Genomic DNA, 18,769 nt, shown 5'->3' with positions numbered 1-18,769 from the left:
TTTCATGACTATACACTTTAGTTAAGCAATAAAATAGTTGTATGACCATAGGGCTTGCTTGATATGAAAGATTTTGTTCAATTATAGGGCCACCTAGTGGTGGAGGCATACCATTTTTTTTTTGTGTGGCCTCAGACTGTGGTCGTACATCTGCGTATCAAATCTGGTGAAAAAATCTCTTTTCGTTGCGAAGTTATAACCATTTATGTGTGAAAAATGCAAAATTTAAAGGTAATTTTTCGTTTTTTGCATTTTTCGGCCATTTCTGATGAAAATTTTAATATAACGCCAATAGAACTTTTTGTTCAGAAGGTAATGCAATATTCTTCCTATGGTGTTTTCGTGTCGATCGGAATAACGCTCGCGGAGTTATTCGCGCGTGTTTTTTAAGTGCTATTTTGATGCACAGGGCTAACCGTAAGGCGAATCCTGGCATGTTTGGTATCGTTGGACTCGGCGACTACTCATGACTCCAAAAAATCAAGTCCCGTGAAAATACTTTTATCGCAGCCAAAGTTATAGGCGTATAGAACATTCGTCTGACCACTAGGTGGCGCTGCAACGAAACTGTGCATGCACCCTCAGTTCCTGACTGGCATCTCGAGTACCAAGTGTCGTGTCAATAGGCCTAAGTTTGGCGAAGATACAGCCTAAAATCAGTTTTTTTGCGCTCTATGTAAAATTCGTTGACGCGCTATACGAGAACGGATTGGTTTATCGAAATTCTTTTAATAACTTTTTGCCTTGAGTGTCTCTAGATGCTGCATACCGATTTTCGTGGCAATCGGGTAAAAACTCTAGGAGGAGTTCGCAAAAGTAGGTTTTACGAATATTTCAAAATGGCGGAAAAATTTTCATGACGGAAAATAACGTCATAGGGTCTAATCGAATCGTCTTGAACCAAGGAATCAGAGGAAACAAGAATTTCGTTTCTAGGACTTACGGATCAGAAGTTATAAGCAAAAACGTAAGTGCAACTTTGGACTGTTGGTGGCGCTAGCGGGTTTGAGATAGAGACTCCAAAATTGCTAGGGATATTATTTGGACTGTCCTCTGTCAGTGTGCCAAATTTCATAACTTTCCTATGTACGGTTCTATGGGCTGCCATAGACCGCAATGGAACAGGAAGAAGAATAATATTTAAAAAGAAAAAGAAAAAGAAAAAGAAAACTAACGGATACAATAGGGGTCTTCGCCCATTCTGGGCTTGACCCCTAATTATTTATTTTACGAGAACAACAAATAATTTAAAGCGATCTTGTATAAAAAGCGATTTCAGGTCAAATGCTTTTACAAAACAACTGTAATTTGATTATTCTATAAAATCAAGTAAAAAATATTTTCATCGCACTTTAAACTTCTGTAAAAAACAACTGGAGTAAAGTGTTCGACTGAACTTGAGGCAACCGCCTGTAACAGTAAAATCTGACACACACACACACACACACACACACACACACACACACACACACACACACACACACACACACACACACACACACACACACACACACACACACACACACACACAAATATACACACACATGCACACACAAACACGGCTTTCACGGATCCACAAATGACACCATGATGTATCGTGTTCCTCTTGTTGTGGGAAGTCCCTCGTGGTAATGCGTCAAACGACCGGGATGCATAAATGACCAACCCTTCCTGGGAGACTCCACCTTACACTCATAGCGTACAAAACGACAACCTCCACCCTAACACACACACAAACAAACACAAATAAACAACAAGATACATGCCAACGCCACAATGTACACAGATCAATATTTTCTGTACTATATTAATAAAGGTGTTTTATGATGATAATGTACTGTTAGTGTATTTGATAATAGTATATCAGTTTAGCATACATGAATGCATCAGATAAACTCTTATCTAATTAACCTAATATGAAAAGTAAATAGTTTTACACACTTTACATTTCTGGTGCCAATGTCATTTTGGGTCAGGGTTTCTGCAGGTTTCACTTTTTAAAACCATTATGAATGAACTTTAAGACCTATATCACACAATGAAGTCCTATTTTATGTATGCGTCCATGTGTTTTTTTTTTTAGACCTTTTATCTTTCATGTCAAAAAACATAATAATGTTATAAACAAAAAATAAGATGTATTTTCTCGGGGTGTGACGAGACACTTACCCCACAAGATGAAACGAGACACGAGACTGGGTTCACGAGAATAAGACGAGACAAGATTTTTACACTTTGCTGATATTACGAGACAGTTTTTCACCTTGAGACTTCAGGACAAAGTTTTAATAAATCCTCAATGATGAAATATGAATAGAAAATAGCCTTTTATTTAACTGAAATCACAAAATGTTGAAATGTTTTAAACAATGAAGGGTTTTGGGACAAGCAAAAGAAATGAAAAAACATTTTTTTTTTGTATATTATATAAATGAAGTTTAGTTGCAAAACGAGATAACGCCGTTTTTAACATTTGGTCAAAACATGTTTAATATTATGTTAATATTTTGTTTTATGGTGCTACTTAGCTGTATTTTTTAAGTTATGAAGGTTTAAATCAAAACAAACCAACTGCAATTGAATTGATATTAATTGTAATGCACAACCAAAAAACGAGATTTCTAAAAAATAAATAAAAACGGGGTTATCTCGTTTTGCAACAAAACTCTTCATATATATACACACACACACAAAATTATTTAAGACCTAGAACAGCAAAATCAGGACTTTTAAAAGTTTAAGACCCTGCAGAAACCCTGCGGCTATTGTGGTATTTTTGTTCATCACACAAATCAGGATTTTAAAGTATGTTCATGCATTTATTACTAAGGATGAAAACTTTTCTGAAGGTTAAGCACCGTTTACACGCACACATGCGAGTATGGCAGTATTTTGTAGTCAAGTGTATTATGGATGAAGGATGTGCTTTACCTCATAATCTTTGCCTTTGCTGTTGAGAGCGATGTTAATGGTGAACGTGGAGGAATCGTGATGCGGGCGCAGAGACGGCTGCTCATCAGGGCGATACCGAACCACAAAGTTCATAACGGCTGAAGCCTGTAACGTGTACACACACACGCGCGTGTTCAGATGTCTGCATAGTTTGTCAGTGTGGAGGTCTGAAAGATTACTGTATGCGTGTATCACCTTAGGATAGTATCCGGGGTACAGCTTCTCGGTTACTGGAGCAATGTAATCTTTAAGAAACTTCAGCCACTCCTTCTCATACTGGATCTGATTCATATGAATATCTACTGTAGGAACGTTCTCATAACCACCAGCCAACCGTTCGTCCTGACAGACAGACAGACAGATGATGAGATGTTGGTAATCACAGTCACACAACACATAATGAGAGATCACTGACCGAGTGTTTTCCTCCAGACCATTCGCCAAAATGCTCCATTGTTTCAACGAGCTCATCACACATCCTATCAGAGAACGCAGGAAACCAGTAGACGTCTGGACAGGGCTAATGTACACACACAGACACAAAGACAATCATTGTTTGATTTTCACCTGATCATCATCACGACTGACAGGATCTTATGAAGAGGATCTCATGAGCAGCACACATTTTAAGAAATAGATTAGATTATAACCTCTCTTTATAAACAAGTGTCATTTTTCCCTCAGGACGGTAATGTGATCTCAGAAGCAATCGATCAATACCCTCTCTGCTTTAGGACTGCTCGATTATGGGTAAAATCATAACCCTGATTATTTAACACCATTACTTAATGATTATACACACATGCATACAAACATTTGAGTCAACGGAGTGCATTTGTTTAGTGTTGCAGAAAGCACCATGGGTCAGCAGTGATGCCTTCAGCACAACGTGATTAGGGCTGTCACTTTTTATTTGATATTCGAATAAGCATTCGAACATGACGTGAAATATCCGTATTCGAACTATAAATAAACCATCCGGTTTTTTAAATGCCATGTGTAGGGCATTTTTTACAGTAACACCTCGTAATAGGAAGGAGGCTGAGAGTGAGACCGACGACATCAACTGTGCGCAAGAGAGGGAATCAAATAGGGACCAAAATGAACCTAATGTGCATGTCAAGATAGAATTATAGTTTGTATATAAAATGACATATTATTATAGTGTTAAATATTATAGAAGAATAAAAAGCTTGTGTTAATACGTTCGCATTATGAAATTAGCATGTATGAAGATAATTTCATCATTTTTACAACGCAATGTAAAGTTTATATTAAACAACAACAGCATTTGTCTTGTAAACGGATTTGAAATGATGATGTGTTGGCTGTCGCGCGTCACATTGACGAAAGTGAGATCTGCTTAACTCATCTATAAGTTTAATTTCATCTCAAGTATCAAAGGGTTTGTGCTCTCTATCATTGAAAATGGGCAAGCAAACAGCACGCGCAGGGTTAATGTACTTGTGAATGACGGCTCACAAACGCGCGGGATAGGCTTTGTATGTGTGCTTGTTGTCAATGAGATAACTTCTCACAAACACGCTCCAGGGCGGGATATGTGTGCTTGTCAATGACGGGCATTAAATCCGCCGAATTCCGCAGAGTTTTCTGCCGAAATCTACGGGCGCGAATTGCGTTTGGGTCTGCTTATATACTCCTGCTGCTATTTAAGTTGTCACGTTATTGTTTGTAACTGTTCTGAATCCTTTTTTTTATATATATATAAGTTTGTTATTCATAAGTTGATAACCTGCTGTTTCAAACATTAAGTAAAAAAGTAATCCAGACAACCCTGTTTATGACTGTCACTGTTAATAATTTTGTGATTGAATGTCTATACGGTGGGGTTTTTTATGCGCCCGGGGGGGGGGGGGGGATTGCTAGATATTCGAATATATTCGGATACATTGCATGATATTCGAAATCCGTTCGAATTTGATTTTTCTCAAAAGTGACAGCCCTAAACGTGATTTATATTTTAAACACAAGGGATAGTTTTGCTTCAGCTTGCTTGAAATGCATATAACTTAACGAACATAAACAGGATTATGTGATCCTGACTTTGGACAGATGTAAGATCGCAGCTCTCTACACGTGCACATGCGAGAAAGAGAGAGAAAGAGGAGCCACGATGCAGCTAATTATATTTTAAACAAGAGGGATCGTTTGCCTCTGCTCACTTGAAATGCATGAAACTTCAATATTACATATGGATTAGCAATTTGTGTTTTGGACAGAAGCAAGAGCACATGCACAGTGCATCTGCTTATGACGTGCTGGATTTTTATTACAAAAAAGACAAAAACTTATTGCGGCACATTAATCAAATTACCTCGATTATCTTGTTGTTGTTGTTTTTTTAAATCGATATTTGCAGAAATTTAATAAAATAAAATGATTAATTGCACAGCCGTAGTCTGCTTGTCATCGCACACACTTCATAAAACTGAGAATGACAACTGCTCTGTCATTGGCTGACTGAGTACTAATGTGGTTTAAGATCCTCACCTGCTCAACAATATTCCCATCATCCTCAAAAATCCTGGAATAATTCTCATGGACGTATTTTTCTCTCCAGTCCTGAAATCACACACACAGAGTAGACCGGTTAAACTTGGGTTTATCTCGGCGCACATGGGGTTTTAATGGCAGTAAAACTTACCAAGGGATTATCAAATATCTGCCACATGTCTGGATAAAGACGACTGATGTTGTAGTTGGTGGTGGAGACCAGACGTCCAAACTCATCTCTGTTTGACACGAACATAAACACACCCTGACAAAACACAAAGACAGCCGAATGTCTCTGATCAGTGACTGACAGTGGGAGATTTGAGCCATTTCTAAAATGTCACTGGCCAACCGGTGGGCCCAAGGTGTTAATATATATTTATTATTACATATCCTGTAAACCTGAAATAATCTTGACAAACTATATTTTGTTGGAAAGAATGTTGTTTTAATATTTTAGCAGTAATAATAATGCAGTGACAGTAATTTATTAATTTGTGACAAGAGTATGCAAACGTTGACACCTAGTTGCCTCTGTAAGTAAAACCACTAAAAGTGTGACAAAACCTCATGTTTTTGTGATTTTAACTGGGATTTGAACTAGTTGAGACCTGTGGCTTTATTTGTTTACCATTTTTATGTTTTTTAAATATAAATACATTTCGTTAACATCATGTCATTTAGCAGACGCTTTTGTCCGAAGCAACTTACAAATGAGGTAAACAATAAAGCAATTAGAACACAGCAATACATTTTTAAATAAATGTAAACTGCACTTAATTTCTTTCCAGCAATATTTCTCAGATATCTTAAAGCAGATGTTTGTAAATTCACCTGGTCTCTGATGCTTTTACAGAACGCCATGTCTGGGTCCGTGCCCACCTGCTGGTACAGAGAGACGTCAGCCAGACGGGTTCGTAGAGTCTCTCCACGAATCAGATAGACCTGAGAAATGTACGGAACGTTCCACAAACCCCTGCACAATAAACATGACACAAAAACTTAACAAAACACACACACACACACACACACACACACACACACACACACACACATTCTGGTTTCCATGTTTTGTGGGGACATTCCATAGACGTAATGCATTTTATACCATACAAACTGTATATTCTATTCCCCTTACCTGCCCCATTCCCTAACCCCAACCATCACAAAAACCTTTCTTGTACCTTAGATTTTCAATAAACATCATCTTGTTTGACTTATAAGCTTGTTTCCTCATGGGGACATCAAAATGTCCCCACAAGGTCACAAAAACACTGGTATTCCTATCTTTATGGGGACAATTGGTCCCCACAACGTGATAATTACCAGGTACACACACACACACACACACACACACACACACACACACACAGAGTAATAAACAAGAGAATAAACTCACACTCGTTTGCCCTGGACGATGTCAATATAATCTTCAGAACGTGCATAAAAGCCTTCAGGACTTAAAGCTCCCCAGAAGTTTGACCAGAGCTTCCCGTGTCGAGACAACATGGGTGCAATCACACTCCTGACAGACAGGAAACCAATGAGACTTTAGCTCCAAACACAACATTGAGCACATTTACATACATCCTCATAATGTAATTATACTTCACCCCATGTTAACACAATACTTCAATAAAAATAATGCAAGTATAATGGTATTAAAACAGAAGGCGTACACAGTTTTTAATCGCAGTATGCGGCCATGTAAATTCCATGTAAACTTTCTAGTGCGTGTGTGTTTTTGTAACAAACCTTAATTGCAAATAAACTTGACATTAGGAACTTTGTTAACACTACTTGCTGTCCGCAGTCTAATTTCATCCAGAAATCCAGAATTTCTGTCTTCATCACAGCACAAAAATATGAACTATGTCCATAAGAACGTGTTTGTCATTTAACGCAAGTAAAATAAACAGTGGAGAGTATCTGTGAGTTCATCATTTGTGTTCTGCATTGGGTTATGTGTGAATAATAAACAAAATCATTAGCCAGTAATCAGAAAATAAATCTGCATTTAGAGAAGTAAAGTGAAGAGGTTACAACTCCAGTCATGTCAACATCTTACTGCCAGTCTTTACGCTGATTATTGGAAATAATCGCATTATTGGTATACATGTAAACATAGTCACTGATCTGGATTTACCAGCCAATCCGATTCATACTTACTGTAAACAAGTTGAGAGTGAGTTTGTCTTTTAGAGAGAATTACATTCATTTTGTTGATTATTTTACCTTACTAAAAATCCATAAAGTTTGTAGTGGATTGTAAGAGGTTTTATTGTATAGAAAACATTATTTCAAACAGGATCTGAACATGTGTGGCAGACTTTAAATCAGCTGTGAGGTAGGGGAGAACCGGGGCAAAAGTAATGCAGGACAAAAGGACGGCGCAGGTTTTCAATTGTTTCCAATGAAAGCTCTGTGTTTTTCAAAAAGCCAGCAGCTAGCGGTTTTCTTCCACCCTGAAAACTGGCACTCTGCGCAAAGAGTTGAAAAATATTCAACTTTGGGTGAAAAGCTCCACTTTGTCAATGTCAGTTCTCACATGGCCGTCCAATCACAGTGGAGGAGGTGGCGGGATATTACCACAGCAACCAACCAGCTCACGGCTGAAGTATCACAGCTACCAAAACACTCGACATTCGGCAGCTCCAGGCGTTTTCGGACGCGTTTAAAAGTTTTGGTGTGCACAACCCCTAAAGATACAATTTGATATTTGCAGTAAAATATCAAAAAAACACTAGGCCAGTGTCATATATTTCGTTCAGCTGATTATTTACAATATCTCTAATGTTTTTAACTACTTGTAAATCTTGAAAAAAATTGCCATTTTAAACAGTTACACAGGGCAGTGTAGTCTCCTGTCGATGACGTTCATATCCACGTTACTCTTTGTTACCGCCTTTACTGACGTAAAAAAAAACATATCACAACAGTGTCGTGGACAAATGCAGAAGTTAGTGTATAGCGTCTGTCGGGCTACGCACTTGTTTATGGACTACGATTACTCTTTACCGTCTTCTGCTAGTTGTGTCAGCAAAAACAGCTCCTGTAAGCGTACGGGTCAACCAAGTGACCCAAAAAGAGTTTGGGACAAGATGAGAGAAAGATCAAGGATGAATATCACTGTTGCATTATCTGGATGGACAACCCTCAACTAGAAAGAGATGCCAATCTTGCTTTTGTTTTACTTGACAGGTGAGTTGTTTTGTAACCCTTCAAAAATCTTATGCTATTATATCAATCACGAGATTATTTTGTAAACTGTATAGACAGTGCGTCTTCCTGTGGATGATATAAGTTAGTGCGCATTAAGAGGTTTTGTACTGCAATATAATGTAATGCAACATTCAATTGTGTTCAGACACTTACTCAATAGAGTTTGTTACTGCAGCAGCTACAGTGGAGCTATTGTAATTTTACATCATAATCTCACAATAAGAATTGTATGGTCAATACATTAAACCCCCCACAAATGACCCCACGTTATCAGTTTATTAAGTAGTCATTGTAAGATGTGCATGTAAACTCCCTCACTGACAGACCCTTCCTCCCGATTCATCCCCGTTACCCTGCTGTAGAGTTTCACTCACTTGTTTTCTTCAATGAGAATCTTTAAAATATCAGGATTGGTCAGAGCAACGTCTGAGTCCACACTGAAGAAATAATCACAGGAGACGTCCTTCCTGCACGCCTCGCTAAAAAAACACAGAGGAGAGTCAGACTTACCGATTCATATACAGAACAAACTAAACCTATACGAGATCAATAACATCTGTGTGCGTTTACACTGCCATAGTCCTGGCCTGATCCTGACGCAGATTCTCCTCTGGTCCAACTGTTCTCGCTCCAGGAAACAGTGAACGATGACGAAGCCAGAATCTCTCCACATGCTGCTCATGATACACAACCTGACAACATACACAAAAACAACTGTTCATGTGACACCACAACAATAAAGTGCTAATATCTCAAAAGTGTGCACACACCACTGTGTGCGTGTGTTTGTACATTGTTGTGTATGAAGAGTCGTAATCTTGTGTGCGGGTATTTCAGTGTTGCGAGTCTTTCCAAAAACTCCTCCAGAAACGGTGTTGGTTGCTCGATAAAGACAGCGATGTGTACCAGCGGCATCTCCTTCTCCTAAGACAACAATACACAACATTACAGACAATACTTACTTTTGACAAAAAAATTGACAAATTATTGACAAACATCACAACTTCATAACATGACAACCTTAATGCTAGACAAACAATTCACATGAGTACAACTTCACAAAAACTGTCCAGTTTCATAAGACGAGAAGACACTCACAGATAAAGTACTCAGATCGAGCGTATCATCATCACAGACCCCACAGCCGTGCTCGTACGTCCACGCTGTCGGGACGTAGTTACCCAGATAATTCAGCTGGAGCTACACACACACAAAGACACACACACACACACACACACACACACACACACACACACACACACACCTGTTAAACTCAAATGAAAAGAAATCAAAGGCTGTGTTTAAATACCCACACTTGCAGTCTTGGTCACTTGAGAGTGCGTGCACGCGACAGGAAGTAACTGCGCAACACTGCCCATGTCTTAAAATGAGCAAAGTGTATTCAAGGCTAAACGCACACTATCATGCATCATGATCCAGATCTTTGAAAAAAAGTGTTGCACATTTCATTGGAGCAAACATTGTTATGTATTTGGTAACTTCTTTTATCACATAATTAGAAACAATAAACTGAATAAATGATAATAAAGCTGCATGCATAAAATAAAGAGGTTTTACAGGTGCAAAGAATTCAGATAAGTGTAGATAATAATCTTTAAGTTCAGAAAGTGTTCATTTAAAATATATATTATAAGTAGCCTAAATAAAAAAAATAATGTTTTGGTGCAAATTGGATTGACATTTTTACACAAGTGTCCCATCAGGTGAATAATCCTATGCACTAGAACACTTGGGCCAAATACAGGAAATACGTCATGTAAGTAGTCAAGTGGTCAAGTGCAAAGACAGCAAGTGTGGGATAAATATAAAGAATTAATGAGTGTGCTATGATGGAGGTTTACTGCAGGATTTGGAAACATTTGACACCAGAAATTTTATCCAACAGGAGGATTATTGTGCAGAATGTTTGTGTTCACCTTAGTCGGTCCGTTGCCATGAATAACGACAGGAAGTGTGTCATAGGCCACATTCCGAGCTCTGACTCTGGACTTCTCAAACTTTAGGACGACTTCCTCTAGAAAAACAAACAAATATACACAAACGTTACACACAAGCGTTACATAAAGCCAAACACAGAGAGCGGCAGAATGTTTATGTGTGTGTGTGTGTGTGTGTGTGTGTGTGTGTGTGTGTGTGTGTGTGTGTGTGTGTGTGTGTGTGTGTCTACCAATAGCTCCATTCAGGTTCTGAAAGATGTGTGATTTGTGGTCCAGTGTGATGTTGTGCTTTTTCTGGAAAAGAGAAACTATATTTAGCACAAGGAGCTACAGATAAACAGCAAACATTCACTAACCAACCTTCATTACTTACAGTCAAACATGTTTACATGCAATTAATTATAAACAGATCTGAATGACTGACTGTGAAAATGTACAGATAACACATCTGACACACACACACACACACACACACACACACACACACACACACCCTCTGGTCCTTGTCCAGGTATATTCGGGTGTAGAACAGCTGATCGTCGTCATTGTCTTTGTATTTCCATTGCTTCACTATTGCATGAATCTCAGGAGCGTAACCGATGAAACCTGCACAAATAACACAAACAAACACACAATGACAATAGTTAATAAGAGTGCCAGCTCTTATTACAACTAGGATCTCGTTACACATGACATGCAGTACACACAAACAAACACACAAACACACTTACCACCAGAGTTAAGGTAGCGTTTGCCGTTGTGAACTGCAGGGTATTTGGACGCGAGTCTCTGGTCAGGCCAGCAGAAACCCTCAGCCGAGAAAACCACACGATGACCAAAACGAGAAAACTTCACAAGCAGATCCTCTGGACCACTGGCTAAAATTACATCATAACTACACACACACACAAACTTCATGTTTTATCTTATAAAAGAACACTTGTGATGGAGACAGGAAGACACTAAAAGAGCAGAGCACATATATAAATACATTTTATCTCTGACACACAACTCACAAAAAAATCATAAAAATCTTTTGTGTGCCCACCTGTCTACAAACATGATGACAGTATTTTGTTTGTCTTTGTGTTTTTCTAGTTCTTTCTTCAGCCAGCGAACTTTCTGACCTCCACCAACAGTCCTGGCCACATCACCACCCCTCCACTCCTCCCCCAGACCCAATACCTACACATTAAACAAACAACACAAACTAAATAAACACAACATAAACACACACACATATATATTGTTTGATCTCTAATCTTCTGTTTTATTTTTCAGAGACTGATGTGACACCTGAACTGTGTAGTTAAACTGTCTGACTGTCCGCATGAACCTCTGAAAGCCATCGGTCTCTTCTGTCGCTGCAGTTATCACCAGCAACTCATCTGTACAGAGAGAGAGATAGAGAGAGAGAGAGAGAGAGAGAGATTTTGGGTGTGGCCTTTAACCTCCTAAGACCCAAGCTTTGGTTTGTCTTTTTTTAGATTTCGTTCAGCTATTCTAGAGTTAGGAAGAACCAATAAATATAATATCTAAATATTTTTCATTGGACATGAAGCAGTGTAATTGTCCACGTTTGTCAGTACAACAGGTTCCAGTTACACAGAATTAAGTATCGCGGTGCAAACAACAAAAAGTTAGGAAGAACCAATAAACGCGAATTTGACGCCTCAAACGCGGCTGGTGTGAACCCAAGATTAGGAGGATAAAATGCAAATGAGCTGATGAAATGTAAACACTGATCACCATAATGGTGATTTGTTAGAATTGAAACTCAATTGTGCTGTAAATCATTTTTTTCTCTCGGTACTAAATGTCAGTGCCGTGGTTGGATAGTGCAGACTAAGAGGCGGTATTAATTTTATTATAATAAGATCCCTTTCTGACATCACAAGGGGAACTAAATTTCAATGAGCTATTTTTGTTTTTCAAATGCTTGCAGAGAATGGTTTACCAAAACTAAGTTACTGGGTTGATCTTTTCACATTTTCTCGGTTTATAGAAGCACTGGGGACCCAATTATAGCACTTAAACATGAAGTCAGATTGTCATGAGTGTGCATCACAGATAGTGGCTGCATCTTGAACTGTGGTAAAATAAAATCTCTTAAACACACAGACATGATCTGTGTCTTTCTACAACATCATCAAATGCTTAATAAATGATTACAAAAACATGTTAATACAATGATGATGATGATAGAGTCTGATGAAGAAGATCAGCTCTCCTGTAGAAGCTTCTGGAAGTTCTTCTTCACCTGCAGTTTCCAGCTCAGTAAACTTATCAATGTTTTTCATCTCAGAAGAAGCTTTCATGCAGCCTTTAAAAATGAAGTGTAATAAATAGTTACATCTAATAAACCATCTCTATTTCTGCTTGTTTGACAATAACACAACTTACCACAGAATAACCGTGGGAACCCGAGCTAGAGGAATTAACTTACGTTATTGGGAAAGAAACTTTGGTTACCTCGATGTTTTTATAACGGTTCTGATTTGTTTACGTACACAAATCGGCGTTTGGTTTACATATTGATCGACTGGACATTTAAATACTAGTTCAACTGATGCGTGTGAGGTTTACGTGATGTAAAGTTCGTCTCACCTGGAGTTCCGGGCCGCGATTCGGTTCTGCAGAACTGGACGGAGCCCAGAATCACGAGCAGGGTCACGCGCACCGCATTCATCGTGCTCACGGGTCACCACGTTCTGACGCACGCTCTCAGTTCTCCCGGTTCGGTTCTCCCGTCGCTCCAGCACAGAATTCTCCCGAAATCCGGTACAGAAAAAGAGGAATTTTTGCGTCATCGCGAAAGCCGCGCCTACTTTCGTTTCGCCATCCAATAAACGCGCAGCAGAAGATGACGGACAGAAAGGCTTCCAATAGGAAAAAGAAAACCCTGACCTCTAACCAATGAGAGCTCGACAAATGGAATGTCAGTCTTCTGAAATATCGCCGCCTTTGGCTACAGAAAAAGTGAAAGGGGGGAGGGAGATGGGAGGAGTGCCACGTTTTAGGAATAACAGAATTTGTGTAACTGGGGCTAGTTGTCACAAAGTATATAGTAAAAGTCGCATTTATTAAATCGTATCTGTTTGTCTAACAGAGATTTTTGTAAGTTGGGTTTTTAAACACAACGAAATATTTTTTAAGCTATTTTAAATGTCATTTAATTCGCTGTTAAAAATATACAATTAAAGTACACTTTTAATTAATTACCACTTTAAAATGTTTTAATAGAAAAGCAAACATCCTTTTAGGCTTACAAGAAAAACAAAAACAAACCACAAAAAGTCCACACTAACCCTTCCTTTAAAGGAAAACACCACAGTTTTTCAATATTTTACTATGTTCTTACCTCAACTTAAATTAATTAATACATACCTATCTTTTTTCAATGCGTGCACTTAATCTTTGTACAGCACATCGTGAATGTGTTAGCATTAAGCCTAGTCCCATTCATTCCTAAGGATCCAAACAGGGATGAATTTAGAAGCCACCAAACACTTCCATGTTTTCCTTGTTTAAAGACTGTTACATGAGTACTTACACCAGTAAGTATGGTAGGACAATATAAAACGTGGCAATTTTTTAAGCAAATAAAATTGAGAACTATATTGTATGGCGAAAGAGCAGCACTTAAATATATTTCAGTCCTTTAAGGTGGTTGTTATCACGCTGATATATGTTCAATTGTTCATTTTTGTGATAAGTTTCATTTTAGCTAGTAATATGATGCTATAGAAATGGGGCGTGTTGTTATGATGGACATTTGTGATTGACAGCTTCTCTGAGCGGACAGTTTTGTTACTGTTGCATTAGATGACAACATGTTTGTCCTATAGCGGCAACCGTAGCTTCTCTATGCATTTTGAAAGGGAGGGGTGAACTGTGGACTGAGCTTGTGGTTGCAATTCCCAACCTCACCGCTAGATGCAGAAAATCTACACACTGCACCTTTAATCAAAACACAATCAAACTGAAGTTTGGACACTTGTTGTTCTGACTTATTTATACATAAAAAAAGTTATTGTAAAGAAGTTCAAATGTAAGCACAAACTTATTTTACTCCCAACCAAACACACACACACACACACACACACACACACGCGCGTGCGCGCACACACACACACACACACACACACACACAGACAAAGTAAATATTCTTCAGTTTAGTTTAAACAGAAGCTCAAAGTACAGAGACACAAACACACACATAACACGGTTGAATCTCAGTTTTCAAGCAGGTAAGTTAACAGTTTCATTTGAAGTTATTCTTCATTAGTAATGAATACTGTATGAAAAGAGTGAATTGGTGGAAGCTGATAGTTAGCGGGTGATATTACACACCTACATGTTGCTGAACTGACTATCTGATTACTTTTAATATCTAAACAATTACAAAATACACAAACTTTAAATGAGAAACAGTGATTCTATATTATATGACAGTAATTTTGTTTTGTGATTGAAGTTATCTGAACAGATATTAAACTGGGTGTTATAATAATGTTTGCTTGTGTGAGTCAACAGATTGTAAAGAGACACTGACAGAGCTTTTCTTTCTAAATTTTATAATAGTTCTCATTACTTTGTAAATAAACAGCTATACCGAGATAATAAAGTATTTTCCTGAAACATGAATAAATAAATGTTTTTGTTTGTATGTAAATATGTTTCAATTTAAACTTTTAGAGTTTCACAGTTAAAGATGTGTTCAGTATTGAATAAAGTTTCCATCTGTATATACTACTTTAATAATAATAAAGTATATTTGTGTAGCTGAACACAGCAGACGGACACTGAATATTTCTTACCAGAATAACTAAAGTGCTGATGTATTGACAAATGATCTTTGAACATATAAACATATTTAAAACTGAAAACATTGTGTCAAAACAGCTTTTATTGAAACCAAATTACCTAAAAATACTTTGTGTCAGATCTCAGTATGATGAATTCAGGTAACACAACAAGACACAAGAAAACCACATCTTAAAAGATAAGATTTTGGTAGACAAACCTTCTAGTCTTCAGTTTTGTTGTGTGTTTCAGGTTTTGAAGATGAGGGTCAGTACATCAGACAGCAGCTCTATGGGACATGAATATACTGATGATAACCAAGTGACCAGTGATGATACACAATTCTGGCAAAAAGGTGTTGGTGTGTTTTAAAAACAACTGGCAAAAGATATTTTTGCTTCTTCACTATTTACAAACACTCATAAATCAACCAATTCTGTGTCAGTTGTGTTAATGTGGGTTGTGTTATGTTGTGTTAGAGGCTGTCTCCAGGTTTACAGGTGTATCTTCTGGCCGTTCTGCGTGGTTGTTGTGTGCTGCTGTCAGTCTAACAGCTGTAATACTGCTGGTGTTAATCATTACTGTATCTGTAAGCCGTAAGTAACACACAACAACACAAACACACTTACATTATTAGTCAGTTATTTAATCCATGAATTAAACAATTGATCAAACAAATGTTTATTTTCCAAAACCTCTTAATTTCAAATTTGATTTTAAGATGTTTTATCACACTGTAAAAATGCAGCATGAAGTTAAAACAACAAGTCATTTCAATCTACTAGTTTTGGCTTGTGATAAGTTAACATAACTTATTAAATTAGGTTGAAATTGTTTAACCTCATTTTTTAAGTTAAAGTAGCATAAAATATACACACACACACATCTAAAGGCACAGACTAACAATTGTTTTGTGTTTTGTAAGATGGGAAGTTTGAGAGTAAGTTCACAGCAACCGAGACAAACATGAAGAATTTGAGCCAAACGCTACTGAGCACAAATATAAGAGCAAAACATCTAGAAGAGAACGGTAACTACACACACACACACACACACACACACACACACACACACACACACACACACACACACACACACACACACACACACACATGATTAGTTTGGAAATCGCGTCACTTCATGGAGGTAAAATGGGCTGTAATTTTAATGCAAAACATCTCTCAAACATGTCAAATCTGTCATCATTTATTTACCCTCGTGCCATCACACGTCTATTTGACTTTATATTCTACTGAGCTAGACTGGACCAATGAGATTTGAAGTTAGTAACATGACACCTTATTTAAATTTCTTTATATTAAAGGAACAGTATGTAGGATTGTGGCCAAAACTGGTACTGCAATCACACAACTAGTGGCCAATACACAACATGACAAAATAAACATCAGTTGAGGGCTGCAACTCCATTTTTTAAATGACAATATCCTGGCCAGAACACTGTTGTCAGTGATATAAGTATTTCAAATGAAAATGATTTCTTAATGTCTAGTGACATATCAGGGCCATTTTATGATTCATTGATATACATTTCTTACATACTGTTCCTTTAAATGAGCTCAAAATATTAATCATTTCCTCTCTCAAATGCATTTTCATGCTTTAGTAACCAACTGGAGTCATTTGGATAACCTGATGGATGTATGTGCTTTAAATGTATTAGGGTTTGGGTGAACAATTCCTTCAAACTCTTTTGTGTTTTGTTGTCACTTCATGTGTTGTGTTGTGTTGTGTTGTGTTGTGTAGAGTAATGGACTTACAATGAAGAATCATAAACACTTGTGTTTGTTCAGGACATAAAGTTCAACTGGACATCAGCAGTCTGGAGTTTGACCTTCAAACACTACGGGGACAAATTAATGACAGTACGTAACACACACACACACACACACACACACACACGCACACACACAAACACAGTTTGCCTATATAAAAGTATATGTGTGTCTGTGTGTAGTGTCTGGTGCATTACAGACTCTGCATAACAAGGTTTCAGAGCTCAAATGTCACATCAACAAGATCAGCAACAAAACCAGTAAGTAACACCACAGTATTTTAATATAGTATAGTATTTAAATATCAGTTTTGTTTTTTTGTTACTTTGTAAAGACAAAGCAAAGCAATGTGAGTTGAAATGAGTTCAGTAAAGCAACAGAAGACAGATCCTGAAGGTGTTGGAGTAATATTTGTCTTCAGACACACAGGAGCTGTGCTGTACTGATGGATGGTTTCTCTTCTCCACAAACTGTTACTTCTTCTCTGATGATGGGATGCCGTGGAACACCGCCAGAGACGAATGTGAACGAATGAACGCAGAGTTACTCATCTTAACAAACAAACTGGAGAAGGTTTAAAAAGATTCACAACAAACACACACACAAAACCAAACTAGAAAAATATAATTCAACACAACAGACAACAGTCAGCAGAAGTCTCATTCAGCTACAGAAGAGTCAATGAACGATTACATTGTGTGTGTGTGAAACTCTATGCTGGGTATGATTTGTATTTGTTTGTGTGTTTAGGAGTTTGTGGTTAGTAAGACTAAACCTCTGTATTACTGGTTGGGTCTGACTGATGAACGCACAGGTGAATGGGAGTGGTTAGATGGGACGCCGTACGTGATGGTGAGAAGGTGAGTGTGATGTCATCCTTCACAAATCACATGATAACAGAGATGTTGTTCAGAAACCATGATGTATGATGTGTGGTGTGTGTGTGTGTGTGTAGTGAATGGATGCCGGGACAGCCTGATAACTGGGAGGCTCATGGTTTAGGAGGAGGTGAAGACTGCGCCCATTTTCACCATGATGGGCGTTATAATGATGACCACTGCTCTCGACTCTATCGCTTCGTCTGCAAAAAACACGCAACGTCCATCTGAGAGTCAACACTTCATCTCAACAGACTGTTTATGTGTTTGGAGTCAAATTATTTTGACAGATAATGAATAAAACTACTTTTAGTGTCAAAGTAAGTTTTCCAATTGACAAAACTCTCCTGACATGTTTTCATTTTTCCTTTAATAATAATCTTGACTCATCTACTGTAATGGGCATTTGGACAGGATGGCAAAAATGAATGTCTAGAGTTGTGTCAAGTTACACATTATTTCAAGAATGTTATTCTGTGATAAGATTAAGATGTCAGATAATAAAACCTCCACTATAGCTGCTCAATTTATCCATAAAATATAAACATTCGCTTCAAATAACAAAACTAATGAATTGTACATTGTCCCAAGTTTGATTAGGCTTCAAATTTAATAAATTATTTCTACTGAAATATCTGCCAATGAT

General features: G+C 37.8%; 2 protein-coding genes across 7 annotated transcripts; one reads left to right on the top strand and one right to left on the bottom strand.

The window, feature by feature from the left end:
• Positions 1–1,215: 1,215 nt before the first annotated feature.
• On the bottom strand, positions 1,216–13,430 carry plod3 (procollagen-lysine, 2-oxoglutarate 5-dioxygenase 3). 5 transcript variants are annotated; one of them, XM_073813004.1, is made up of 20 exons: positions 13,254–13,427; positions 11,943–12,034; positions 11,695–11,831; positions 11,378–11,541; positions 11,140–11,252; positions 10,877–10,940; positions 10,626–10,723; positions 9,787–9,888; positions 9,481–9,612; positions 9,259–9,380; positions 9,063–9,167; positions 6,866–6,991; positions 6,301–6,442; positions 5,618–5,731; positions 5,464–5,535; positions 3,368–3,472; positions 3,148–3,294; positions 2,932–3,057; positions 1,532–1,721; positions 1,216–1,447 (listed from the first exon to the last, which is right to left on the bottom strand). In XM_073813004.1, the coding sequence occupies exons 1-19, from the start codon at positions 13,333–13,335 to the stop codon at positions 1,566–1,568; spliced, it is 2,199 nt and encodes a 732-aa protein (XP_073669105.1). In that variant the 5' UTR covers positions 13,336–13,427; the 3' UTR covers positions 1,216–1,447; positions 1,532–1,565. The 5 variants fall into 5 exon arrangements, with proteins under 5 accessions (XP_073669105.1, XP_073669104.1, XP_073669103.1 ...); XM_073813003.1 differs by having other exon boundaries at positions 1,216–1,461; positions 2,932–3,294; positions 13,254–13,430; XM_073813002.1 differs by having other exon boundaries at positions 1,216–1,457; positions 2,932–3,294; positions 13,254–13,430.
• A 1,319-nt stretch (positions 13,431–14,749) lies between these two features.
• asgr1a (asialoglycoprotein receptor 1a) lies at positions 14,750–18,755 on the top strand. 2 transcript variants are annotated; one of them, XM_065275745.1, is made up of 9 exons: positions 14,750–14,896; positions 15,705–15,807; positions 15,932–16,048; positions 16,378–16,482; positions 17,264–17,335; positions 17,428–17,505; positions 17,667–17,818; positions 17,996–18,105; positions 18,201–18,755. In XM_065275745.1, exons 2-9 carry the CDS (start codon positions 15,714–15,716, stop codon positions 18,352–18,354), a joined length of 882 nt encoding a protein of 293 aa, XP_065131817.1. In that variant the 5' UTR covers positions 14,750–14,896; positions 15,705–15,713; the 3' UTR covers positions 18,355–18,755. The 2 variants fall into 2 exon arrangements, with proteins under 2 accessions (XP_065131817.1, XP_065131818.1); XM_065275746.2 differs by having other exon boundaries at positions 14,819–14,896; positions 15,687–15,807.
• Positions 18,756–18,769: the final 14 nt, after the last annotated feature.

The sequence above is a fragment of the Paramisgurnus dabryanus genome, chromosome 21 (genome assembly GCF_030506205.2).
Source record: "Paramisgurnus dabryanus chromosome 21, PD_genome_1.1, whole genome shotgun sequence".
Taxonomy (NCBI): Eukaryota; Metazoa; Chordata; class Actinopteri; order Cypriniformes; family Cobitidae; genus Paramisgurnus; species Paramisgurnus dabryanus.
The sequence above is the reverse complement of the archived record's forward strand: the minus strand, read 5'-3'. Positions and strand labels throughout refer to the sequence as shown.